The sequence below is a fragment of the Cyprinus carpio genome, unplaced genomic scaffold (genome assembly GCF_018340385.1).
Source record: "Cyprinus carpio isolate SPL01 unplaced genomic scaffold, ASM1834038v1 S000006753, whole genome shotgun sequence".
NCBI classification, from domain to species: domain Eukaryota; kingdom Metazoa; phylum Chordata; class Actinopteri; order Cypriniformes; family Cyprinidae; genus Cyprinus; species Cyprinus carpio.
In genome coordinates, this window is record NW_024879352.1 from 2,533,572 (window position 1) to 2,559,903 (window position 26,332).

General features: G+C 36.7%; 6 protein-coding genes across 7 annotated transcripts in view; 2 read left to right on the top strand and 4 right to left on the bottom strand.

Annotated features, from left to right (window-relative positions):
* Window positions 1-1,630: 1,630 nt before the first annotated feature.
* LOC122144701 (leukocyte elastase inhibitor-like) lies at window positions 1,631-4,461 on the top strand. Its single transcript, XM_042755842.1, has 7 exons — window positions 1,631-1,790; window positions 1,890-2,068; window positions 2,443-2,580; window positions 2,682-2,799; window positions 3,137-3,279; window positions 3,387-3,554; window positions 3,653-4,461. Exons 2-7 carry the CDS (start codon window positions 1,901-1,903, stop codon window positions 4,061-4,063), a joined length of 1,146 nt encoding a protein of 381 aa, XP_042611776.1. The 5' UTR covers window positions 1,631-1,790; window positions 1,890-1,900; the 3' UTR covers window positions 4,064-4,461.
* Window positions 4,462-6,567: 2,106 nt separating this feature from the next.
* Window positions 6,568-9,622, bottom strand: LOC109113441 (E3 ubiquitin-protein ligase KEG-like). Its single transcript, XM_042755846.1, has 7 exons — window positions 9,286-9,622; window positions 8,894-9,013; window positions 8,700-8,795; window positions 8,299-8,415; window positions 8,065-8,160; window positions 7,412-7,519; window positions 6,568-7,220 (listed from the first exon to the last, which is right to left on the bottom strand). The coding sequence occupies exons 1-7, from the start codon at window positions 9,479-9,481 to the stop codon at window positions 7,135-7,137; spliced, it is 819 nt and encodes a 272-aa protein (XP_042611780.1). The 5' UTR covers window positions 9,482-9,622; the 3' UTR covers window positions 6,568-7,134.
* Window positions 9,623-10,300: 678 nt separating this feature from the next.
* Window positions 10,301-11,402, bottom strand: LOC122144727 (E3 ubiquitin/ISG15 ligase TRIM25-like). Its single transcript, XM_042755855.1, has 2 exons — window positions 10,609-11,402; window positions 10,301-10,495 (listed from the first exon to the last, which is right to left on the bottom strand). The coding sequence occupies exons 1-2, from the start codon at window positions 11,170-11,172 to the stop codon at window positions 10,301-10,303; spliced, it is 759 nt and encodes a 252-aa protein (XP_042611789.1). The 5' UTR covers window positions 11,173-11,402.
* Window positions 11,403-11,850: 448 nt separating this feature from the next.
* Window positions 11,851-14,891, bottom strand: LOC109113445 (E3 ubiquitin-protein ligase KEG-like). The gene is made up of 8 exons (XM_042755847.1): window positions 14,841-14,891; window positions 14,638-14,739; window positions 14,160-14,279; window positions 13,904-13,999; window positions 12,989-13,054; window positions 12,774-12,878; window positions 12,358-12,447; window positions 11,851-12,264 (listed from the first exon to the last, which is right to left on the bottom strand). Exons 2-8 carry the CDS (start codon window positions 14,666-14,668, stop codon window positions 12,239-12,241), a joined length of 534 nt encoding a protein of 177 aa, XP_042611781.1. The 5' UTR covers window positions 14,669-14,739; window positions 14,841-14,891; the 3' UTR covers window positions 11,851-12,238.
* A 9-nt stretch (window positions 14,892-14,900) lies between these two features.
* LOC122144728 (E3 ubiquitin/ISG15 ligase TRIM25-like) lies at window positions 14,901-18,448 on the bottom strand (the record flags this gene model as incomplete). Its single annotated transcript, XM_042755856.1, has 8 exons — window positions 18,103-18,448; window positions 17,269-17,945; window positions 16,250-16,345; window positions 15,878-16,111; window positions 15,590-15,749; window positions 15,359-15,496; window positions 15,071-15,166; window positions 14,901-14,971 (listed from the first exon to the last, which is right to left on the bottom strand). Coding segments are annotated over exons 2-8 (1,359 nt in total), but the record flags the coding sequence as incomplete, so codon positions are not given.
* Window positions 18,449-20,924: 2,476 nt separating this feature from the next.
* LOC122144737 (cell division cycle-associated protein 4-like) overlaps window positions 20,925-26,332 on the top strand; it is a 6,953-nt gene continuing 1,545 nt past the window's right edge. Inside the window, exons 1-2 of one of the 2 annotated variants that reach the window (XM_042755867.1) lie at window positions 20,925-21,056; window positions 24,447-24,471. The gene's annotated coding sequence lies outside the window, so the exon portion shown is untranslated. The remainder of the gene's footprint in view (window positions 21,057-24,446; window positions 24,472-26,332) is intronic. The other variant, XM_042755866.1, reaches the window with a different exon arrangement.

Sequence of the window (26,332 nt, forward strand, 5' to 3'; positions counted from 1 at the left end):
CAACCCCAATCAAACACACCGGAACCAACTAATCAAGGTGTTCAGGGCTACTTGATAATTACAGACAGGTGTGTTGGAGCAAACTCCAAACTAAAAACCCCAGAACAGTATAACTCCAGGAGCAGGGTTGGAGATCCCTGCTCCACAGCCTTTGCAAGGATGCGGATTAGCTCGGCGTCTGGCTTTGGCCTCTGCCCTTGAGGGGGAGGGGCTCCTTTGGCTCCTCGCTGGAATCACCCCAATCCTCCGTTCCTGATGCCGCCAAGGACACAGAGTCGTCAGCGGTGATGTCATCGATGACAATGTCCTCCTCGGAGGTACCGAATGAGACCAGTCCGCTCGCAGCTGAAGAGGGGCGCTGGTCCTCATGTGAGAAGCACACCGCCATGAGAGGATGTGGGGAGGGCGGGACATGCAGGCCTTGGCGGTGTCAGGAACGGAGGATTGGGGTGTTTCGCAAAAAGAGCACGAGCCATCAGCGAGCTGTGCCCGTCTTCATCGTGCAAGAGTCCCTTGCACGAACCACACTCGCGGTGCGACATTTGAAGCAACGCACGCTGAAATTTGCTCTTAGAAAATTTGCTCTTTGCCCGGATGCCTGAAGTGATGCTTCCGTCGCTGCTTTCGGCTTCTTCCACGGTAGTGAGCAGAGCTGGAGCTTCTTCTATGGCTTCTTTCTTACAGAAGAGTCAGTGAAGAGATGATCCTTGTCGCTGAAGGAGAATAATCTGATGAATGGCACTACAGATGGACTTATAGTGGTCGCCCCACCCCATTTGGCAGGCTGAAACGCCATATTGGTTTGTGCAGCTACAAAACGTCAACAAATCAGGCTTCAGCAGAAAGGAAAAAAGGAGTTTTGCCATTCATAACGAGAGTGAACTTTCGAAAGGGAACCAGATGAGGTCGGACAGACACTTCCTGTTTACTTGTAGTGGTTCATACAGCTCGTTCACAATCGTTCATATAGTTTTATTTTTAACTTGGACTCAAGTATAAAGAAATACAGTCAGTAGTTCAAGGCACCATTCTGGGACATTCTAAAACGCTTAATGTGGCTTAATATGAACAGTGACACTGGAGGACCAAATTCAGTAGGCCTATACTTAATATTAATACTAACACTAATAATATTAATAACCGTATTAATAATTTTACTATTAATAAAATACTATTCACAGACAGAATAGCCCAGAATGCAAACGCAAACGTGCTAATGCACGTTAAGCTTTTCCCCCCAACAGAAAACCGTTATGGACGAATGAAGAAAACACTAAAAAGGCGAATGTAGGAAGACGGTGAACCGTGCTTCGCTTTTTATTTACGCTCAAATTTTTTTCACGTTTTTTAATGGCCCGTGTTGCTTTTGTGGCTGTTTTCAGAATAAAAGAATAACGCATTATTTTAAAATGCAAATAACACTGATGTATCATCTAAAACGGACATTAAAGATTTAAAGGCACAATTACAGTATTATTTAATTAGCCTAATGTCATCTGCTCAATTAGGGACCAAGTAGTTTTTCATCTTAGGCTACTCACGCTTTTAGGCACCCTGCTAATATTTTGTCGGTTTTTAGAAAGGTGTAATAAACTATTTTGAACGGATAGAGTTAATAAGAAGCTGCCAATAAGAAGCTTGTTTCAGCCTCTTATGAAACTGAAAGTGGAAAACTACTTCCTCATACTTATTCGAGTCATACTGCATACATTTTTCAGTAGCCTACGCGCCGTAGCGGTGGAACTGAACTGATTAGCCTAATTTACGGCGAAAATCCAAAATTAACAAATGTAAAATAATACTAATACTCGTTCAAACCTAATGTTTTGCAAGATGGCAGCATAAAGTATGATAATCACAACTAATGTTATGGTTGTTATTTTTCGCAGTGTCATCAGTCATGGAGGGTCTGTCTCGTGCTAACAGTCTCTTTGCTCTGGATCTCTATCGGGCTCTGAGCGCGAGCAGCGCTGAGGGAAACATGTTCTTCTCTCCACTGAGCATCAGCGCAGCGCTCAGCATGGTCTACTTGGGAGCCCGAGGAGAGACATCTGAAGAAATGACAAAGGTATGAGGAACTGACGTTACTGTTGGTACTATTACTTTAAATCTCATTCCGAATGTGTCTGTAAAGATTCTGTAAATCATACCACTTCTGTAACTGATATTTATTTTAGCACTGATGATGAAGAAATGAACACTAGTTGTGCTCGAAAAGAAGTAATGGTGATTCTTTGGTGGTCCATTAGATTGCAGTGTTTTTAATAAGCCTGATTAAACCTAAACAGTAGGCTACAAGAAATGTTAAAAATATATAAATAGGCTATATTACATTTAAAATACTTTTACATTGCATTATGGTAATAAAACTTATTTATCATGAAAATGATGTCATAATTTAAACATTTTTCATAGTTAACCCATCTGTTTCTCTCTTTGCAGGTTTTGTCCTTTAGTTCTGTCTCTGATGTTCACTCTCATTTTGAGACCCTCACCTCAACTATCAACAGTCCATCAGCCTCCTACATCCTCAAACTGGCAAACCGTCTCTATGGAGAGAAAACCTTCAGCTTCTTACCTGTGAGTCCATTGTGCCTCCAATGAGACGTTTTAATGCTCTCTGTGTGCTTTGCCTTATCTGAGAGAAGAACATGAGATACCACCTTTATTTTGTCCTGCAGGAGTATTTGGACTCCACTCTGAAGCTGTACCATGCTGACCTTCAGGCTGTGGACTTCATTGGAGCATCTGACGAGTCACGACAGCTCATTAACAAATGGGTGGAAGAGCAGACAGAGAGTGAGAAGATAATCATTTAACCTATATAAGAATATGAAAGATAAATTTTGTGGATGGCAAGAATTAAAAGAAGGATGCGTAATTCTGCTCTATGAGGGCCACTATCCTCCATATGTTAGTTCTAACTCTGATTAAACACACCTAAACCATCTGATAAAAGTTTACTTGAAATTTACCGTCTAGTGTGTTTGATCAGAGTTTGAGCTGAAATCAGAATTATATTTGCTTTATATTTTTTTATAGAGAAAAAGTAAAGTAAAACATACAGTATATAATTTGATGTTAATTATCAGAACACTATAAATAATGACTGTTTTTTGTTTGTTTTTCACTTCAGATAAAATTAAAGATCTTCTTATGCGCGGTGCTGTAAATGGGCTGACCCGACTAGTTCTGGTTAATGCCATCTACTTTAAAGGAAACTGGATGCACCCATTTGAAACAAGAAACACTAAAGAAATGCCATTTAAAATAAACCAGGTGTGATCTGCATTTTTTTTCAGGAGTGTATATGAAAAATAAATATAAAGTTCAAGTGTTGAATTTTGTAAGTCATTTTGAATGTACTTCCATTTGTCTTCAATCAGAATGAGCGCCGGCCTGTGCAAATGATGTACCAGAAGAAGAAGTTCCCCTTCAGATACATCCCAGAGGATGAACTGCAGGTGCTGGAGTTGCCATACGTAAAGGAGGAGCTCAGCATGTTGATCCTTCTTCCAAATGAAACTCAGGATGGCTCTGACCCTCTTCTTAAGGTCAGCAAAAGTGGCATAATCAATAAAAGATGGACAATCCTGTGGATTAGTTTGGTGCTGTGTATGTTATTTTCCGTATGTGTGTGTGTGTTTGACAGCTGGAGAGTGAGTTGACCCTTGACAAGCTGCTTGACTGGACAAAAAGAGACAAAATGGTTATGCAGATGGATATCATAGTCCACTTGCCAAAGTTCAAGCTGGAGGTTGAGAGCTCCCTATCAGAAATACTGCAAAAGATGGGTATGAGCTCTGTGTTCCAGGAAACAAAGGCTGATCTGACAGGCATGAGCAGTAAAGGTGGTCTCTTCATTTCAGCAGTGATCCACAAGGCTTTTATTGAGGTCAATGAGGAAGGCACTGAGGCAGCTGCAGCCACTGCATGTTTGATAAGGCTTTGCTGTGCAATGCCAACAAAAAAATTCATAGCAGATCACCCCTTCTTGTTTTTCATCAGACACAACCCCACTAACAGCATCCTCTTCCTTGGCAGATTCAGAGGCCCATCCTAAAAATGTGGTGTCTTTCTTTTTTATATCAAAATGAAGACATGTTTTTCTTTGAATGTTTTTCATTGGTGTTTGAAATCACACGATTTGCATTTGTTTTGTGTGTGTTTACAAATAATTCCATATCACAGCAGTTTCTCAACTCCAGTGCTGGGAACCCATCTCCCAAAATTATTAGTTTAGTGAAATTTTAGATTAGATTTTGTGAGATATTAATTAGTGAGACATCTTAAATGTTCTGGACTGAACCCTTTTAACTACACCAATGTTTTGAGCATGACCCTTACATTTTTATGCAGTTTTTTGTTTTTGATTGGAGCCATTAATATCTTTACCTTCTCAGAGACAAATAATTTATAGAATTGAGCAATGAACTAACAACATTAAAGGGTTACTCCACCGCAAAATGAAAATGTTGTCATTAATCACTTACCCCCATGTCCTTCCAAACCTGTAAAAGCTTTGTTTGTCTTTGGAACACAATTTAAGATATTTTGGATGAAAATCGGGAGGCTTGAGACTGTCCCATAGACTGCCAAGTAAATAACAGTGTCAAGGTCCAGGAAAGCAGGGGTGTAAAATACTTGAGTAATTTTACTTGATTACTGTACTTAAGTATTATTTTGGGGGATTTGTACTTTACTCAAGTACAATTTAAACTGACTACTTGTACTTTTACTTGATTACATTTCTGAAGAAAAAACATTACTTTTTACTCCTTACAATTTTATTTCATCTTGAAAAGTACATTATATTTTTATTTTATCTTATGCACATTAAATATGGTAAACAGAAGCTCAAACGTGTGTGCCTGACGTGAGAACTAATGATCATTGTTTTCATGCATTAAACACACACATTTCTACTTCAATTATGACTTTCATCAAGTAAATGTCTGGCTTCAAAAGTTCACCATCAAATCTGAGGAAGCATTTTGAGGTAGCAAAGTTTTGTTTTCCCCCCCAAAAAGTTTATTCATTATTTGTTATTTTTTGATAGAGCTATTTGCTATGTAATATATTAGCTGAATGCACAAATCAGTGATGAGAATTTAAATACAATTAATATTTTAGTGGGATTTTTTTTGTTGTTGTTAAATGTTACAAATCTCCAAAAAAGTGTTTAAATAAATCATTGTATATGCTAAATTAATTGTAATTCATGTTTAGTGATGTTCTTAGCATGTGGTGGATAAGTTGTATTTACAATATGTCATTATATGAAAACATTAAGTAGGAATTAGGACTGTCAGTGAATATTTTTTAATCTTAATAATTACATGCTTTTCTCATTAATTAATCTAATTAGTCACAAATAATTATTTATCAATATTTGCTAAGAAAAAAAAAACACTAAATGCCCCAAATAAACATTTAAAAGATTAATTGTCCTTTTAGACAGTGACGTTGAATAGACAACACAAATAAAGTGGCCTTTAAAAACGTTAACGTTGTATGTTATACGACTCTCCTCATTAATTCAACACATTCTTGTATTCTGTCTGGAATATATTTCTAGCCTCTCCATCACATCTTGCTCTTCAAAGGGAAAAAAAAATGAAAATTCTCTGACCATTTACTGAACCTCTGTCATCCCAGATGTTTATGACTTACTTTCTTCACATGAACACAAGCAAAGATTTTTAGTCCATATAATGCAAGGGTACAGAACCACTTCAGAAACCACATAAAGTGAACATGACGTTTTAAGATTAAAATATTGATACTTGTATTTTTCTAACATATGCCTATCCTTTCACTTAAGAAGACAGTGATTCATTAACAGGGGTTGCATTAGTTACTGTCATTCACTTTGTGTAGTGAATGACAGTTTTTTTGAAGTGTCATTTTTGGATGTCCCATACACTTGAATTATATAAAGAGAATTTTTTTTTTTTTTTCTATAACTCTTAGTTTGTGTTCATCTGATAAACTAGTGATGTCCGGATCGGGAACGAATCGGAAAGGATGGAGTTTCCTTTTATCCCCTCTCCCTGTATTGTGTTTCATTTTAATTGTTGTTTTTTTTTTTTTTTTTTTTTTTTTTTTGGTGTTCCGCTGTGTTTCATTTTAATTGTTGTTGTTGAACTAAATATACATGTTTGGCCTGTGCCATTGCATTTTTTTCGTTCTCTAACCATTCTTCTGTATGTCTGTCAGAAAAAAAGTACTTCTACAATTGAGTAAAATTCTCACTGAGTACAAATACTTACACTTTAACAAAAACTCTAATAACTTTTTGACCAGATACTTGTACTTTTAATTGAGTAAAATTTTCACTGAGTACGTGTACTTTCACTTGAGTAAAATTTTTGAGTACTTTTTACATCTCTGCAGGAAAGTATGAAAAGCATCGTCAGAATAGTCCATCTGCCATCAGTGATTCAACCGTAAGGTTATGAAGCGACAACAATACTTTTTGTACACAAAGAAAACAAAAATAACGACTTTATTCAACAATTCCTCTCCTCTGTGTCTCTCCAAATCAGCGTAGCACCATTTGGCTTTTACTTTTTTGGAACAACATGGGAGTATGTGAATAATGACTAAATTTTCATTTTGTGATGGATTATCCCTTTAACAACAAATCAATAACTACTATTAAGAAGGAAAACAAAATAAAAATAAAGCTTGTTTGCTGGTGATTATCTCCTCTCTCCTGCCATGCTCTGCTTCAGAGTCCTTATACTCAAGCATATGAGATGCAGGTACACAGTGGCACTCTTAAATAATCAGACTAAGACAGAGAGTAGCAGAGTCATAACATCACATACAGAAAATAAGAAACACACTCAAGGGATGGGCTGTATCAGCATATATATTAGCATATATATTACCCTGGTGTCAATATACCTTTTTCATGCAATCTTGTTTATGTTTATGTAATAACTATGCTTCACAGTTAAAATAAGTTATTTGAGACAGTAAGGGTCAGGTCATCCTAGTGGGCATTTTTAATCTGTGCATTAAACCCTGGTGTTAAGAGCAAACTCATTACCCCTAAACATAATATATATTTTTAACCCTTGTGCAGTGTACATGTAGTGAACAGCTCCTGGATGCTGTGTTTCATCGTTAAGGCACAGCCTCCATCTCTGAGACAATGCCAGTCCAACTTAACTGTTCAGGAAAGTTCACAGTCACTTTGGTTCCATCTATAGCTGTTAAAACATTGGGAAGAAATACATTGTTACTGATATGCTTTGACATTTCTGTATTTGTATTTGGTGATTATCTATTGTCTATATTCTAAAAAAATTGTCATTGACTCTTATGAAACTGACAGAAAATGCTAGCTGTGACTTAAATACTGTAGTTCTTCAGCTCATTCTAAATTGCTAATAACACTTGCCTTCAACCACTCCAATGCTGTGCTTGGTGACACTTCCCCAGCCATGTGCTGGAGTTCTGATGGTGGGTTTAACACGGACCCTCACTCCAGGCCTTAAACTGAGCACTTCTAAATTATAAAGGAATATTTGCAATGTCAGTTTTAATCATGGAGGAATGGGTCAGAGATATAATAAAAAAAAAAAAAAAAAAAAAAAAAAAAAAAAACCAAAAAAAAATTTCTCCTCTAAAAAAAAAAATAAACATTTACTTAAAAAAAAGTTACTAAAAAGTCTACTAAAATAAAAATAATAAAAACTATATAAAGAAAACACACACAAAAAAATAAGTAGCAACAAAATTACTAAAACATTAACTAAAATGAAATGCAAATCAGAAAAAAAACTAATTTGAAATATATAATAAAAAATATAATAATATATTTATGATACTAAAATAGCACTACAATAAATATAATAGCTTGTATAGAGATATTAAACAGAGTCAGTTAACCATAGCAGGTTAATAATGAATCACATATGAAAAATTATACATTTAATGTTTAACTGACAAATTTTGTCTAAAATAAACATAAAATAATATGCTAGACAATTTTTTTTTTTTTTTTTTTTTACAGGTTTTTGTTTAATAATGTCCTAATACCCATCAAATTACCTGAAACATCACCGTTTATGAGTTCCATTTCTGAAGCGATACCAGTCCAATCCGTCTGCTCAGGGAACTCTACAGTCAAAGACTCGCCCTGAATTCCTGCCAAAGATCAGAAAGTCATTAATAACCCCAAAATCATTTGATGTGTAAATGATTGAGTTTAATTTCATTTTCAGGTATCTCGTAATATATGAATTTGAATGAGTATAATCAGTGAAAGTTGCTGAGTGTATTTACTTTTAATGACACCGATGCTGTTGTGAGTGACTGATCCCCATCCATGTTTTGGATCTTTCACTGAAGATTTCACACTGACTCTGTTTCCTATCTTGAAGTAGGCATGACTGGGGGACCCTAAGACGTAGTGTTACTCATTAAGCATAGAGATATTACATTACACCTAGATTTTCATTCATCTATATTGTTGCAAAAATATACTATAAAAATAATCTCTATTAAATCAATACCTGGACCATGTACTTAAAATAGAGTAAACTGTGTGAAGTGGCACACACTGAATAGTGATGAATTATTAAAATGCTTTGTAACAAAATAATAGTGCGAAACACATCCAGGCATCTAAAAATACATATGTTACATACATTTTACTATTGATTTAATAATTCAGTTTATAATACCTAAATCAGCACTGACTACAAGCTCCATTTCAGAAACTTCACCAAGCCAACCTTCCTGCTCAGGGAAATTTACTGTCACAGTCTCACCCTGCACATCTAGAGAGAGGAAATCTTTTATTATGCCTAAAATATGAGTGATTGTAACAATAACTGTTTCAGTCTGTCAGATCAATGACAGCAGATGATGTCCTTACTTATGACACTGCCAATGCTTTTATGGCTGACTGAACCCCATAGATATTTGGGCGTTTCTACAGATGGCTTCACGTAGACCTTGTCTCCTATTTTAATCTTGCAGTTGAGAGTTGAAGATCCTGAAACACAGCGAGTAGAACAGAATCTCATATTTTATGAATTACCGTTGTGGCAGTCTCAAATGTCTCACTCTGTAGATAAACAAAATTATAAAATGTATAAATCTGTTATAAACCAGATTACAGCTGGGTTAGAACAGTATAGTATCCTCAAATATGTATATGTAACATTTCTGTAGCAAAAATATTTATCCAAACAAGACCTCATATGATTTTTGCTGGGTGCCACTAATTATATGAGGAAACATTCTATTTCTGTTCTGCATATTTACCACCCTCATCATCATCAGTTACTGGCTCAATTTCAGAAAGAAGTCCTCTCCAGCTTGCAAATCCAGGAAAGTCAATAACCAGACACTTATCACTTTTAATATCTGAAAGAAGAACATGCAAATGTGAGTGCTGCACATACTCATTTGTGATGCCTAGCAGCGTAATATACCATTTGTGTTTATGAGAATAATACATATCTTGCCTTTTACCACTCCCACACTCTTATGTGTGATAGCACTACCCCAATCATATTTTGGGGTTTTAATAGAAGGTTTCACTCTGACTCTGTCTCCAACCTTAATGCAGACTGGATTGTTCTTTATGGCCAGATCTGAAACTGGTAAAACATATAGGGCCATTTCATCACTCAGAGGTACAATCAAATACAACCAGTGAAAGTAACTCTTAGTAACTCTCACCTTTTTGAACAGTTTCATTTATTTCCTGGTTGAAAATAGTCTCCAGCCGATTTTTAAGTTCACAAACAAGTCGTTTACATCCGGATAAAGGCAGAAAGGCTTAAAAGAGTGACTGGGGAAGCCATCAGACCCAGAAGAATAGGACACAACCTCATAATTCTGCAGAAAAGTTCAGTCCAGTTTAGCGTTTTCTATCGTGTTATATACAACACCTAAATAAGTGCAACACGTAAAACATTTTAGCAGCAACTGTAACAATATTATAATAAATGTAAACCTCTTATGTAGTCTTAAAACTTTTGCTTAAAGCAAAGTGTACCTGAAGAAACTGGATGTTGTCGTCTGTCTGTAGAAGATCCTCAAGAACTCCTTCCCTCTTCTTCAGCTCAGTAATTTCCTCCTGCAGCTTCTTTTGTAGCTTTGCTCCTTGATCCAGATCAGCCTTTTCTTCAGCTTTTATCTTTTCAATCACCTCATTGCTTTTTTTCTCAATAAATTTGACTAATTCACTGAAGACTTTCTTACTGTTCTCCACTGCCTTCTTTGGCAGAATCCTGAGGAGAACCAAAGCAAAACAAAAATGTTTTGTTTACAATTACAAGATCCCAACATGGCAGAGATTAACCATGTGTCTGATAAATGCAGTGTCATTCTGTTTAAGTGTGAAAGTTATTTGTTTTACATCAGGACTTACTGAATGAGAGGCGATGTCCATATTCATCTTCTGCAGCTCTTTTCTTTTTGCCTGGATTGTCTGCTTGACTTTTGTTTGAGTGTCTGTGAGTTTTATCTAAGGGCAAATCAGTCACAGTCTGTTTAATCTTACTGAAAAAAAACATTTGTCAAAAGCATTTTGTAATTAAGTTAACGTCATCAAAGAAAAAAAATGATGGGCATCTTCACCTGTTTCTCGTTGCGCTCTATTGTAGATGACACTGTGTCATGGCCCTTGTGTTCATCCAGTAAGCAGTGCATGCAGACACATTTCTGGTCCGTTCGACAGTAAACCTCAAGGACCTTGTCATGTTTGGGGCATACTGGGATGACTGCAGCTTTCACCAGCTTGTGTTTCTTCAGGGCAGGAACATTATAGTGGGGTTGTACATGTGTTTGACAGTAAGAGGCTCGACACTCCAGACAAGACTTGACAGCTTTGATCATTTCTCCAGAACAGAAATCACACGCAATCTCTCCAGGCCCAGCAAGACTTTGAGCAGACTCTGTGCTCCTCAGTTTCTCCATTATTTCAGCAAGCACTGTACTTCTGTTGAGTGGAGGCTTTGATTTGAAGGTCTGTCTGCACTGTGGACATCTATAGGTCCCGTTCAGATCATTTGTATTCCAGCACTCACCTATACAGCTCATGCAGTAACTATGTCCACACGGAATGGTCACAGGATCCCGCAACAAGTCCAAACATATTGAGCAGCTGTACTGGTCCTGATCTCCAAGTATAGCCTCTGCCATGTCTGCTGAAACCTCCTTGTGTTAGCAAAGAACCATGGATGTAAGGTATAAATGTAAGAGTGAAAGTGAAAGCAAGGAACGTGTCATCATAATATACAAAATACAGATGTCAGAGCTTATCTGAGTTTGGAAGGGTAAAAAAAATTACATTGTTTTGTATTTTCCTCATAACAGAGACTGGTGTGCTTTAAGTTATAAGTCGTAGATCTTTGAATGTTGATCTTTAGGGGTTTTCATTATCACCATTTAGAGGGAGACATCTAGTAAAGGCTTCCTGACAGAAACCGGAAGCGGTTTTAGTCGTGCAGCCACAAAACCTCTTGGGTAATGTAGTTTGTGTCGAACCTGAAAATAAATCCGTAATGCATACGAACTGAACTGTATGGTCAAGACAATGAATTCCTCAATAAAAACACTTAACTTGTCATGATTCTTTAATTGAAACAAACTCAGCTAGGAAGAAATATACAAAACAAGAGTCACAGATCCTTGTAGACAATGTTGAATATCAGTCCAGTTTACTTAATTCACTCAAAAGACCAAAAAAAAAAAAAAAAAACCTTTAGCAACAAAATTTGCATTTGTTTGGATTTTATTTTTGACAGGACATTTTCAATTTATTATTTGTAAAATTATAATGAATTATTTTAGATTTATTATTAAAGTGAGACCCTGAACAGAGAGAATTCAGTGTATGTGCTCATTCCGAGAGCTGAAACAGATTTCACTTGATAAAAATCAGTATCTACAGTATATATGTAGAAAGATTCTTTCTAACTGCAGCACTCATCCTGTAGCTAATGAATGATGCTCCAATCATACATGAGACAAATGGAAGACAAAAAATGCAAATGAATTTGAATGAAAAGAACCATTTAAGTAAACTTCTGTCTAATATAATATCTCTCCTGTGCTGTGAAGGACACCAGTATGAAAACCACAAGTATTTTTTTTTCATGTTCACATGACTACAAACTTAGAAATAAAGACATTGGCACGTTTCAGTGAAAACTCATTCACAAAAGCAAATGGTGAGCAGAGACGTCCACAGTCACATCCTCAAGATCTAGGGGAATCCTGAAATGTCAGTGTCTGTAGACAAACAGAAAGGCTTAAGATTTTGGTTGCATGTTGGTGGGAACCAAAACTAATTCAGGGGAAAAAAATCATTTTCAAGTAACTGACCTGAGTCCTTTACTAACTCCATCTCGGAAAGAATGCCTTTCCATGCTTTGTGTTTTGGAAAATCCACGATCACATCCTCAGATTTGATATCTAGCCAGATGAGAGGACAGCCACTTAAAATACATCATTTCCAAGAGCAACTCCGTGTATACTAAATGTAAATATAATGTGTACAATAAAAATATATTCAAATAATAATAAAAAAAATTAATTGTAAAAATATTTCACAATATTACTGTATTTAAGATATTTTTCATCAAATAAATGCAGCTTGGTGAACATAAGAGACATCTTAAAAAAAAAAAAACCACTAAAAAATCTTAATTATTCCAAACTTTTGACTGCCAGTGTACATGATAAATATAATAAAGTAGTTTAGTCAAGTTTGTTCTTTGAGAAAAATACACAGATCTTGCCTTTTACCACACCAACACTCTTGTGTGTGACATGTCCACCCCAGTTGTGTTTTGGAGTAGTTATTGAAGATTTCACTCTGACTCTGTCTCCAACCTTGATGTCAGCTGAAACATTTTTTGTTACCAAATATAAAAATAAAAATAATACAAAACACATTTTCACTTACAAGTACAAACAGATAAAAAAAAAAAAAAAATTAGTATGGGAAGATTACCTAAATCAGGAATGGTCATAATCCCGGAAAAATCTACATCTAAAATCAAAGACCCATTCTGAATATCTGCAGAAATAAAAGGAAATTTTTTTTAAACAAATGTCCTATTTTCTCACTCTGTGGAACACAGTGAGCCTACAAAAAAAATCTTTAATCATCATTTCATTTATTTGACAAAAAAAAAAAAGCACAATGAATGAGGAATGCATGTCTAATGTGAGTAATGAAATCATTGTCGGTCAGTCACTGCTCTCACTTTTAACTACACCAATGCTTTTGTGAGTGACTGCTCCTCATTTGTGTGTTGGTGTAACAACAGATGGCTTCACATGAACTTGGTCTCCAATCTTAATAATGAACTCCAGACCTGAATATCCAGAAATGCAAGGAGCATCACGATCATCTGAGAGATTTCTGCTGAATAGCTGCTCCTTAAATGTCATGGAAATACTATAATACTCTGTGAAATTACTAAACTCATCATCATTGGTTTCCAGCTCCATTTTCATAGAGAATTCCCTTTTCAATTTGCATGTTCAGGAAAGTCAACAATCAGACTGTCATCACATTTAATGTCTAAATTTTAAGGCTTGTACTTGAGTGCGGATTGCTTGATAACAGATGATTTATCCGAGGGGGAAAAAACACAGCTCTTGCTCTTTTACCACACCCACATTCTTAAGTGACATGAGCACCTCTAGCTATGTTTTGGGGTGCTAATGGAAGGTTTCTCTCTGACTTGATGTCCAACCTTAATGTCAACTAGGGCATTTATTATTGACAAATTTGAAACCAAGTAAAATATGACAGTAAGCACTTTCATTTCTAAGTGCACAATGCAACATTTAAGCTGCATCTAAGAAATTGTCTGCAATTATTTAAAATGATTATGTCTTTAAATGCAAAACAAATTACCTAGACCAGTGCTGGCCACAATCTCCATTTCTGAAACGATACCAGTCCAGTTTTTTTGCTCAGGGAAATCCACAGTCAAAGACTCACCCTGAATTTCTGCAAACATAAAAAAACAAACCATTATATATAAAGTATGCTGCTTTTTCTCACTCTGTGGTAACAGGCATTCAGTGAGCCTATAATAATTTCTTTCAACATTTATAATTTTCAGAACATTTGTATGACTAATGTAAGTTATGAAACTCAGTGCTCTTACTTTTAACAACACCAATGCTTTTGTGGGTGACTGCTCCCCATTTGTGTGTTGGAGTAACAACAGACGGCTTCACACGAACTTTGTCTCCAATCTTAATATTGGAGCCCAGACTTGAAGGTCCTGAAATGTCACATGGAGATCTGAGTGTTTGATGGAAGACTCTCATTGATAATTCTCTCATGGATCAAATTTGGTAGCTTTAAACACTTTGAGCCTCATTCTACAGATGGACAACTGTTTTGTTAAAATAGACTCTTTAGATATGTACTGCTTAGAGTCATATTCACTCTTAAATATAAAGCCATTGATGATTTCATGAAGAACCATTAACATCCATGGAATCTTTCCATTGGACAGAAGGTTCTTTATATATAATAAAATACTCTTCACACTAAGATAACGTGGTTCTTCTATGGCATCTTTGGCATAGAACCTTTATGCTTTAAGAAGCTGCTACTTAAAACATTTATTTATTTACCAATCTCATCATCATTAGTTACTTTCTCCATTTCAGTGATAATTCCTTTCCAGTTCGCATGTCCAGGGAAGTCAACAACCACACTGTCATCACTTTTAATGTCTAAACAGAGAACAAGTTTATATTATAACACCAGTTGTTTTGTGAGAATTGCTTTATAACAAATTATTTACAGTATATGAGGGAAAAAATACAGATCTTGCCTTTCACCACACCCACACTCTTATGAGTGACGTTTCTACCCCAGTTATGTTTTGGGGGGTAATAACTGAAGGTTTCACTCTGACTTTGTCTCCAACCTTGATGTTGAATGGATCGTTTTTGGATGGCAAATCTGAAACAAGTAAAATATTACAAACTGCTCAGATGCAATGTGTAATATTCTAAAAGTTTTTTGTCCATTTGTTTTTTTTTGATGAATATGTTGGATTACCTGAACCAGCACTGGTCACACGCTCCATTTCTGAAACTACACCAGTCCAGTTTCTTTGTTCGGGGAAATCTACAGTCAACAAATCACCCTGAATTTCTGAAGAAGTAAAAAAAAAAATTAATTAAAAATCAGTAATGGCAACTATCACATTTTGTGGTACTACAGATGTTAAGTGAAACTATAGTTTTATATATGTGTGTGTATATATATCATTTTACTAATTGTGGTAAATAACAAGAATTGTCATGCCTAATATAAATACAAATCAGTATCAGTCAGTGCTCTCACTTTTTACAACACCAATGCTTAAGTGAGTAACTGATCCCCATTTGTGTGTTGGAGTAACAACAGATGGCTTCACACGGACATGGTCTCCAACTACAATGTCAAATGTGAAATGAGGCCTTTTTGCAGACAAATCTGAAACTAAAAGTAACAGATTATATTAAACCATTTCATCACTCACAAATACAATTAGATACAAGAAGTCATTCAATTAAAAATCATTTGTTACTTTACCATTAGTAATTGTTTTGCTTATTTCCTGCATGCAAGTAGTCTCAAGTCTCCCAGCTAGCTCACATATAAGTTTTCTTATGTCCTCAAAAGAGCAGTACGGCTGAAATGAGGAACTCGGCAACTCATCAGATCCGGATGAAGATGACACAGACTCACAATTCTGTGGGGGGAAAATATTCAAGTACTAAGTAATATAAATTTCAGAAGAACTGTCAATATTTGAACAGTTCTTTTTCTTATAATTCTGGCTTCTAATATAATCATATTGCTTATAGTGCTTGCTTGTACCTGAAGAAACTGGATGTTGTTGTCTGTCTGTAGAAGATCCTCAAGAACTCCTTCCCTCTTCTTCAGCTCAGTAATATCCTCCTGCAGCTTCTTTTGTAGCTTTGCTCCTTGATCCAGATCAGCCTTTTCTTCAACTTTTATCTTTTCAATCACCTCATTGCTTTTTTTCTCAATAAATTTGACTAATTCACTGAAGACTTTCTTACTGTTCTCCACTGCCTTCTTTGCAGAATCCTGAGGAGAACCAATGCAAAACAAAAAATGTTGTTTACAATTACAAGATCCAACAAGGCAGAGATTAACCATGTGTCTGATAAATGCAGTGTCATTCTGTTTAAGTGTGAAAGTTATTTGTTTTACATCAGAACTTACTGAATGGGAGGCAATGTCCATATTCATCTTCTGCAGCTCTTTTTCTTTTGCTTGGATTGTCTGCTTGACTTTTGTTTGAGTGTCTGTGAGTTTTATCTAAGGGCAAATCAGTCACAGTCTGTTTAATCTTACTGAAAACATTTGTCAATAGCATTTTGTAATTACGTAATGATATGAGTAGGGCTGTCAAAGTTATGCATTATGCGCTGCGATTAATAATGTGAAGCATGTGGTTAATTCAAAATCCTTAACGTGTTAAAATAATTAAATGCAAATAAATTACTAAAGTATGCAAGATTACATAATTTCACACTGTGTAAAATACAGACTGAACCAAATGTCAAACCATCCCACTGTTGTATGGCAAAATTATATGCAAAATTCTTGGCTGGACAAAACAAACCAGCATCTCACTAGTAAAGTTTTGCTGAATGAATATTGTAATCAAGGTAAGAACAATTGTGGTGACCGGTACCAGGTGTTGTATAATAAGCACAAGTCCGTTATATTGATGTGCAAACAATATGTGTAATGTGCGCTCTGGATGCACATAGTATTTATGCACAGACACATTTCAGTACATTGTCATTGTTTCCACACACATTCAGGATAATGTTTTGCTTTGTCATGTGTATGCTGCTGTGTTTAGTCATACTGAATGGGTCCGTGCAGGCCTACTGTAGTAAGTACAGTCAGGTCAAGGGGGTTGGTTTAGAAATGTTTCGACATCTCCATGTGGTCCTGTTCAGTATCACAACTGAAATTTTTAAAATTGAGAACAAACTCTTTGCTGTTGCACTGCACACATAGTCTACTATACACTGTGAATTTGTGTAAAAACAAATTCATGTATGCTTTGGTATGTGTAAATATATTAACTATAGAATGTGTTAAACAAATTGCCTATGCTTATTACTTGATAAGAGTGCGATTAATCGCACAAAAATGGTGTGAAAAAAAATTAATCTACTGACAGCCCTTACAAGTCATTAAAGTAAAAAAATGATGGGCATCTTCACCTGTTTCTCGTTGCGCTCTATTGTAGATGACACTGTGTCATGGCCCTTGTGGTCATCCAATAAGCAGTGCATGCAGACACATTTCTGGTCCGTCCGACAGTAAACCTCAAGGACCTTGTCATGTTTGGGGCATACTGGAATGACTGCAGCTTTCACCAGCTTGTGTTTCTTCATGGCAGGAACATTATAGTGGGGTTGTACATGTGTTTGACAGTAAGAGGCTCGACACTCCAGACAAGACTTGACAGCTTTGATCATTTCTCCAGAACAGAAATCACACGCAATCTCTCCAGGCCCAGCAAGACTTTGAGCAGACTCTGTGCTCCTCAGTTTCTCCATTATTTCAGCAAGCACTGTACTTCTGTTGAGTGGAGGCTTTGATTTGAAGGTCTGTCTGCACTGTGGACATCTATAGGTCCCGTTCAGATCATTTGTATTCCAGCACTCACCTATACAGCTCATGCAGTAACTATGTCCACACGGAATGGTCACGGGATCCCGCAACAAGTCCAAACATATTGAGCAGCTGTACTGGTCCTGATCTCCAAGTATAGCCTCTGCCATTATTCTACCAAAACGCGCTAAGACACTACAGAAGATTTGTTTGGCTGTTGTCGTTCCACAAAAGGGTGTTTATCAAAAACTCGCTCTGCTTAAAAAAGTATGCGTCGTGTCATCTAAAAAGAGAGAGTGAAAGTGAAAGTAAAAAAAAAAAGTGTGTGTAACACTACGATTAAAAAATAATAATAATAGGCTAATAATAATTCTGAAGGACACAAACAACACATAAATACAGCTTAGATATAGAAGTGAAGATTATTTTTTTGTATTTACCTGATAACAATTCGTCGTGTCCGTCATAGTGAGGTGGCAGGAAACGTTTGAGGAACTTTGACCTTTGATCTATTGTATGGCTTGAAAAGTTCGTCGTAATTCAGTCGCGTAATAAATATTAAGTAATGGTTTTGAGTGCAGAGGTAAAAAAAAAAAAAAAAAACCAAACAAACAAACCCGTGCTGTATAAAATAGAAAGTATAAAGTAAGATTCTGGGCGAAGAGTCTTTTTTTCAGTAGTGTCTTTTGGTATAACCACTAGATGGAGACATTGAATAGAGTATTATAAATCTTGATTCAGTTTCACGTGACAATAAACCGTTCTTAAAGGGATACTCCATGCCAAAATGAAAATTTTGTCATTATTCACTTACCCCCATGTCGTTCCAAACCCGTGTTCATCTTCGGAACACAATTTAAGATATTTTGGATGAAAACCGGGAGGCTTGAGACTGTCCCATAGACTGCCAAATAAATAACACTGTCAAGGTCCAGGAAAGTATGCAAGACATCGTCATAATAGTCCATAACGTTACTGTTGAATCACTGATGGCAGATGGACTATTATGACGATGTCTTTCATACTTTTCTGGACCTTGACAGTGTTATTTATTTGGCAGTCTATGGGACAGTCTCAAGCCTCCCGGTTTTCAGGAATGTTTTTTTTTTTTTTTCTCAGAATTCGGTCAAATTCATGCACACAATTTCTTTACACTATCATCTTTTTAACTATATCTCAAAAACATTTACTACACTCCTAGTAATTTGAACTGTAAAAGCAAATGCTGAAAGGTGTGGTGAAAAAAAATTACCTGAATATTATTATTATTAATAAATATGATTTTATTTTACTAACTAAATTGTTTAAAATTTCCAGCTATTTTCTATCACAATAGGAATCAAATAATAGGCCTACGATTTAGTTTTTTGTAAAATTATGTATTTTTTTTTATTTTCAGTTTTACAGTTTTATATCTCCTCCAACATCGCCTCCAGCTTCTCAAATGTCTGTATACCCCAGCATACAGAATCCATTTTAAGTTTTAATTAACAGATTGAATTTCATTAACATAATGTGCTTATTAGTTACAATACATAAATGATTTTCTGAATGTTATCTACGTCCAGGCACGTGCACAGGTAGGGCTCAACCTGTGCAGAGCACATGCCCTTTTTTTGGTGGAGTTTTTTTTTTTTTTTTTTATCAATGCTATTGGTCACCCTTTACGTCTGTCTGTCTGTTTTACAAATATTTAGCAAATGAAAGTTCTTAAAACGAGCTTGTGTAAATCTTATTCGATCCTCAAGCTGTCAGTAAGCTGATAACTCCGCCCCCTCTATATTCATTGAATCAACTGAAGTTCCACAGCAGCCGCACAGTAGACAACAGCTGAGCTGAACAAAGTTTTGCGAAGGGTAAATAAATATCTTGTTGTTTGAATAGGTACTACTAAACACTATGTCTATAAAGGCTCATATTTTATTTATTTGATGTCTGACTGACTCACTGACTGAGACATGTGGGACGTCGCCTGAGAGAGAGGGCTAGCATTTGCCATCTAGTCATAGCCAATACATAGCCAACACTTAAATAGCCTGTGCATACAGTAGCATTTCATCTTTTATAAAATGCGATTTTGGCCAAATGCATTTTACCACAGGGAAAAACTGAGCGCTCCGTCTATAAAGCTACAAAAACTAGTTTGTAACCTGTAGATGAAAATGTAATGTGAGGGGCCGTCGCCGTTTTAATGACGGACAAAAAAAACAAAATTCACATTTGCACACATTCGCTGGTCAAAAAAACTATATATTGATAATTGGTAATACAACAACATATAATTTGTTTTTACCATCGGAAAATCATAACAGGTGCGCCCCCGCGCTGTTTCGTACTGGAACTTACACAAAGCGACGAGTGATCCTCGTCACCTGATAAGAAATTTCTTCTTTGATTTATGATTGCTGATACACTTAATTTATTAACATTTAGGCTAATCATGTTATGGTATACTCTCCGCTCATCCTCACATGTATAAAATGTAAAACATGGTTTTACTACAGTAATGTAGTAGTAACTAAAAAAAAAATTACAGAAGATCACTGTGAAATCTTTATATTTTATCATGCAGAATGTAATTCATGATTCATTCCAAGGCTTAATTTATTTGATCCAAAAATACAGCAAAAACAGTAATATTGTGTAATATTTTTACAATTTTAAATAACTCTTTTCTATTTGAATATATTTTAAAATGTAATTTATTTTTGTGATCAAAGCTGAATGTTCAGCATCATTACTCCAGTTCAGTACTCTAAAACCCTGTTTATCTATATTATCTAATTATATAATATTATTATTATGGTTGTTATTAATCGTGAATAAATCTAAGCTTTTATAAGCTTTTGAGACTATTATTTTGTTTTATTGAATTTGTCATGAAGATGTGACCATTTCTTCCTTTTATGCAGGCTTACTAAATAATCTTGATATAAAAAAAAGGGAGGGGGGTGCCCTTTTTCAGTTTCAGTGGCTTATTGATAGTTTTTGAAAGAAGTATTTTATCTACGTCAAATAAAAACTCTTCTTTGGGCTGTGGGGATGGCTGAGAAATGAGACCAATAAATATATCAATGTGTAGCTTACTTTGTTAAATCATACATTCTTGTGTGTCCATTTGATTTTTAAGATGCCTCAAAAACAAGATGTGCATTGTTAAAGTTGGGGCCCAGTTTAGAATCACTGACGCTTTGTATTCGGCGATGGCCTGCTGTCAATCAAGATGCAAGACCCCGCCCCCATCGGCCTTTCATTTCACACTTGCCGCAGCTGGCTGCTTCTCGCTGCTCTCTGCAATCTGTGCTGGAGAGGCCGAAGGAGCAGCAGCTTCACTATTAAACCCGGCCTACAAACGCTTATGACGCTCGCCATCAAAGAACACGAACAACACGAGGTAAGTCTAAGCGTACTGCGATTTAAATACAATCTATATTATGTAGTCGCACCGCTTAAGATGATCTCGGTGCGCGATGGTTAAACGCGCGGTCGATTTCGAAAAGCGGCGTGTTTGCGGAAGTAATCGTGCGGTCCATGTTTAGCCGCTCCTGTTATTTGCCTTTACATGTCATGTATGTGTGTATCCAAAATATATTTTACTCTCACGTGCATTTTGTCGACACGGTAAGCGTTTGGAAAAGTTGAAGACGCTGTTTGGGTTGCCTGTAAACAAGGCGAAGTTGACTAGCCAGCGGACCCCGTTTGAAAAATCAAAAATGGCTTCCATCTTTGTCGTCTCGGCAGAGAGGGTTTATACCTTTGTTTCCACGTCCTCGCATGTCAGGGAGTCTGTGAGTAACCTCTTTTTTATATTTTATCTAGTGGATTATTGTCCACCGAACCTTCATATTAAGAGTCTGGGTGTTGTTTATTTCACTGGTTTTATTGGATTGTTACTTACCCAGTAGCGCACTTTTTGACCACGTCAGTGCGGTGGGGGAGGGGAAGTGAGTCTGTCTGGGCGGAGCCTGAACGATCCATTTGCCCCCTTCGTTCTAAATTTGATTTAGTTTAGACTACAGCTACTTGGATTTTTTTTACAGATTTTTTTTTTATTCATTTATTTTGATTAGTTTTGTGTCACAACCTGCAATGTAGAATCTCAGTTTCCTCAAATTCTTAACTGTTATACTTGAGGGCACATGGACATCTCCTGAAAATCTTTTTCTCGATATAGGGTGCTGCAGGAATTTCATATTTTTGTAGGCCAACCTAGAAGTTTGCATCATATTGGTTCCCTTCACAAAAAGCCAGTAGGATTTTCCCACTGACTTTTGGATAATTGTAAAAAAAAAAAAAAAAAAGCTCTGTGTGTAAGCCTTATGAGTCTCACGTTTCACTCATCATAATAATCCTAAATTAAACACAACTTTTATAAATTTTGCCTAAATGCTATCAAACAGAATATAAAAAAATGATATAAACACACTACACCACGGTCGCATGTCTTCACTGTCACCACCACTGAGTTTCCGCCAAATCTTTTAATCTTTAAAAGTAACAATTTGGAAAGTTTGAGTTAGAATATTTTGCAAGAGAATAAGTATAAACACGACGAGGCTGTAAATCACTTGCGCGTTATATATTTGCCTAAATGCTGTTTTAATGTCTGCGGCAGCCTCTGAAGTTTCATTTAGAGCAGGGATTAGTGATTCGGTTTTTGTACAACTCGCTCTTTTGAGCCAGTGTTCTGTCGATTTGTCATACGATGTCAGATTTTCCTACCTCCCATTAAAACAGTGGGTAGTACAATTCGACAACGAAAAGCTGCCGATAAAATTATGGTTTTATTAAACATCTACACATACCATAACCCTAAACCTACCCTTACAGTAATGCAAATACAGTAACTATGTGTTATATTCGCGGTTGAAGCAATAAGGGATACATTTACAGTAAACCAGCAATAAAATAATTTTAGATTAATCTAATAATAAATAGATTGTTTTATAAAAGTCTATACCTACCCAACCCTAAACCTACCCTTACAGTAATGAAAATACATTAAATATAGTTGTTTATCATGAGAAAAAAGGACGCGATTTTGCTGTGCGCATGCGCAGTTAACCCTGGTAGGACGGGTAGGATAAAATGTCAGGACACCGGTTCACAAATCGAACTGAATCGAACTTTAGTTTCGGGTTGATGATGCAGGATGCGCAGCCGAAGTAGCACGTCCAAACTCAAAAAGAACTGATTGAGCCAGTTCAACCAACTGTCGAAGTTTGCAGAGGATTACCGAAGACCCAACAAAAACCGAATGAGCCATGACGAGTTTGCTGAGGATTACCGAAGATTCTGATGAGTGAGTTGACTAGGGCTGGGCGATATATTGCATGTGATTGTCACGCGCATTTCGTCAGTAAAGCCGGTTCCCTGATTGGCGCTAAATCGCCATCACCTGCTTTTTCTGCTATTTCACTGACAAGCTACGCAATATCGCGTTCATTATTGAAGGCGATTCATGTGCAATAATGAACGCGATATTGCGTAGCTTGTCAGTGATATCTACGGCTCTGTCTATTAAATGCCTCTGGATCCCATTTGAAAGCAGGTTACTTATTTGAATTTTCATTCAATACAAACACTGAACTGAGTTGCTAGAAAAGAAATGCGTAGAGATGTTATTACTTGATGACATCAGAAAAACGATGGTGAATCAGAAAAAAATTTATCCGATCTGTCTCCGAAAAGAACCAGTTCGTGGAAATGAATCTGACTTTGCATTACTAGCAGGGATCACCAAACTCAGTCCTGGAGGGCCGAGTCCTGCAGAGTTTAGCTCCAACTTGCCTCAACACCCTGCCTGTACACCTAGTAAGACCTTGATTAGCTGGTTCAGGTGTGTTTGATTAGGGTTGGAGCTAAACTCTGCAGGACTGAGTTTGGTGACCCCTGCTTTAGAGCTTTTTCAAGATACACAAAAAATCATGAGTGGGGTTTTTATGTTGCAGAATAAAAACATGAAATATCTTGAGCTTGTAAAACCAGACTTTATTTCAGGTATTAATCAAAAACGTACTGATTTCGGGACGATAGAACCCAAAGTTCAAAATCCTAACTTGGTTTCTGGGTTTTAAAGGCCCGTGACACACTGCACGGTTTTCAGCTGTCCCAGACAAAAGATTGGCATCGTGAAAACAATCGTAGCGATTTCTGTGATCGTGGCTCCTGATCGGTGGTCCTATGTCGTACAGTGTGAGAGGTTCAAAGATGGCCGTTGTCAAAGTCTTGTGACCGAAGATAGCCTACAATAATTTTCTGGCAGTGTCAGAAATTCAGCACGTTCATCGCACAGAAGTTACAACTCACGTTTACTGACCAAGCAATAAAAATGTGATATGAAATCAACGCGACATGGCGCTAAAACATAAAATTGCTTACCTCTATAGCTCTTATTTCTTTCCACTTTCGCCGCTCCCCAAAAAAATTTTTCAGCACACATAAAAACTGTCAAAATGTGATTCAATATGCTCTTTTTGTTTACCACTAGCGCATGCTAATGATGTTTTATTCTCTATAGAAACGTGTGTCGTGCTACGAGTCAATATGTGTCATCATCGTACAGTCTACGCGCATGTTGTACCCAAGTTTTAGTAGATCCATGTCACACAGTGTGACCAGCAATGATAGGATTGCTAAAATCGTGCAGTGTGTAGAAGACTAAGACTCATCCTGTGGCACTCTATTATTAACTGAATGCAGTGCTGGTGTAGCGAAAATGTTGGTTGTAGTTTTAGTTGCAGGGGATGTTTGTCAGCTTGCATTCTGGTCTCTCTTTCAACAGTGCTGGGATGTCACCCATGCTTCAGGTAGGCACACAACCATGCCTTAATATAACTGGTTAACAGTTGTGGTTATGGGTTTAAAGTTCTTGTTTGTGACCTTGGTTAACTGTCAAGCAAATCATCTCCATTATGTTAAGTCATCCCTCTTAAAATGAAATGACTTTGCAATACATGTGGTGGTTTTTGTGTGCTTGCACTTAATGGATTTGTTGGTTTTTGCTGTTTTGCTTAGAGTTTGATGTGTTAAAATGTCAACTCATACCATTGTTTTAGCTATCGTCTTATGTCTTTCCCACACTTTCACCTACCCACCAGTCGGAGTTTGTAAGATGGGTCAGAGGTCACAGACGATGTGCCCCACTCCCTGCTCCTCCAAACATCCATACATAACACACACACACAGTCACCCGACACGCTCACCACAAAATCAGTAGGCACACACAGAGCTAGTGTGATGACAGAATAATGTGCTTTGTCATGCTGGTTGGTGGTCTTGTGTTTTTCCTCTACTGGATGCATGTTTGTACTTTTAGGCTCCTGTAAACCCTGGTTGGCTGGCCACGGAGCAGGAGTCTCGTCTCATAATGTGGCCTCTCCACTTAGACTTTCTGTTGGGTATAACATTCACCTCCACTTTTATTAATATCAAAGGCTTGAAGCACAATTCCTAAATTTTATTAGCTAACATTGATCATCTCGATCTAGTGGGCTTAATGTGATTACTTCAGATACTTTGGAAATAAAATCTTAAATTACCATCAGAAAAAGGCATTCTACATTAAAAGCATTTATGCATAACTTAGGTGGTTGTGGATTGACCGTGAATGTAAGATGTGCAATTGGCCTCAAAACATATTTCTGGACGGTATGAAGTGTAGGGGTGTAATGTTCCGGTTAAAATAATTTTCAGGTACACTAAAGCTTTTTACCTAGTTCAATATTAGACTCGTACCAAGGTCCATTATAGTATTTAAAATGTTATAGTAATACATAAGAGTTAATTATCCATTTTATTTTAAAATATATGGCATAGTACGTACAAAACATATATCCATGCCAGCATTTGATACAATTTAAATGTTCTAAAAGATTAATTTAACTCTTGGATTAGTTGTTTGTATGTTATATATATTATATTTATATTTATTTATTTATTATTATTTATTTATTATTTTATTTTTTGTTAGGACTGATTGCACTCAATTGTCATTTTCATAGAATGATTTTCCTTGAATTTATTCTTTGTCATTGACATTTCTATTGGTTTTATATTCTAGTTCTGATATTGAAATAATTATCATTTTTAATAAATGTAAGGGAAATTTTTACAGATCTAAGACACAGGATCAGGATGACTAATTGAACAGAAGGGATGAATGTAAAATGACCATTGCTATCCCTTTTTCTTTTCTGTAGGCTAAAACTTATGTTCTACCAAGGGCACCAAGCGTAAGTTTTCTGATGGATGATGAAGAGATATCGACGAAAGCCTGGGGTTCGTGCCAGGGTGGGCATCTTCATACAGCTTGCAAACGGCAGTCACTGCTGGACATGTCCCTCATTAAGCTGCAGTTATGCCACATGTTGGATATGGAGCCCAACCTCTGCGCCTCGGTTCTCGCATTGCCAACACGGTTCAGGCAGATTCCGGAGGATTGATGACCCCATGATGGATAGCTGGCCTATGGTCGCTTGACGACCTTCTGCGTGCAGGGCCAAAGTCACCTATTGAGCGATGGTGGCCACTGAGGTCCTTTTGCAGATCACGAGAGCAGGATGCGAAAACCTAAGCTCTTCTCTGTCATCAGCATATGAAGGTATGACGTGCAAGAGAAGGAGGGTGGTTAGCGGATGAGACACTGTGCTCCGTTTCAGTTACGATCAG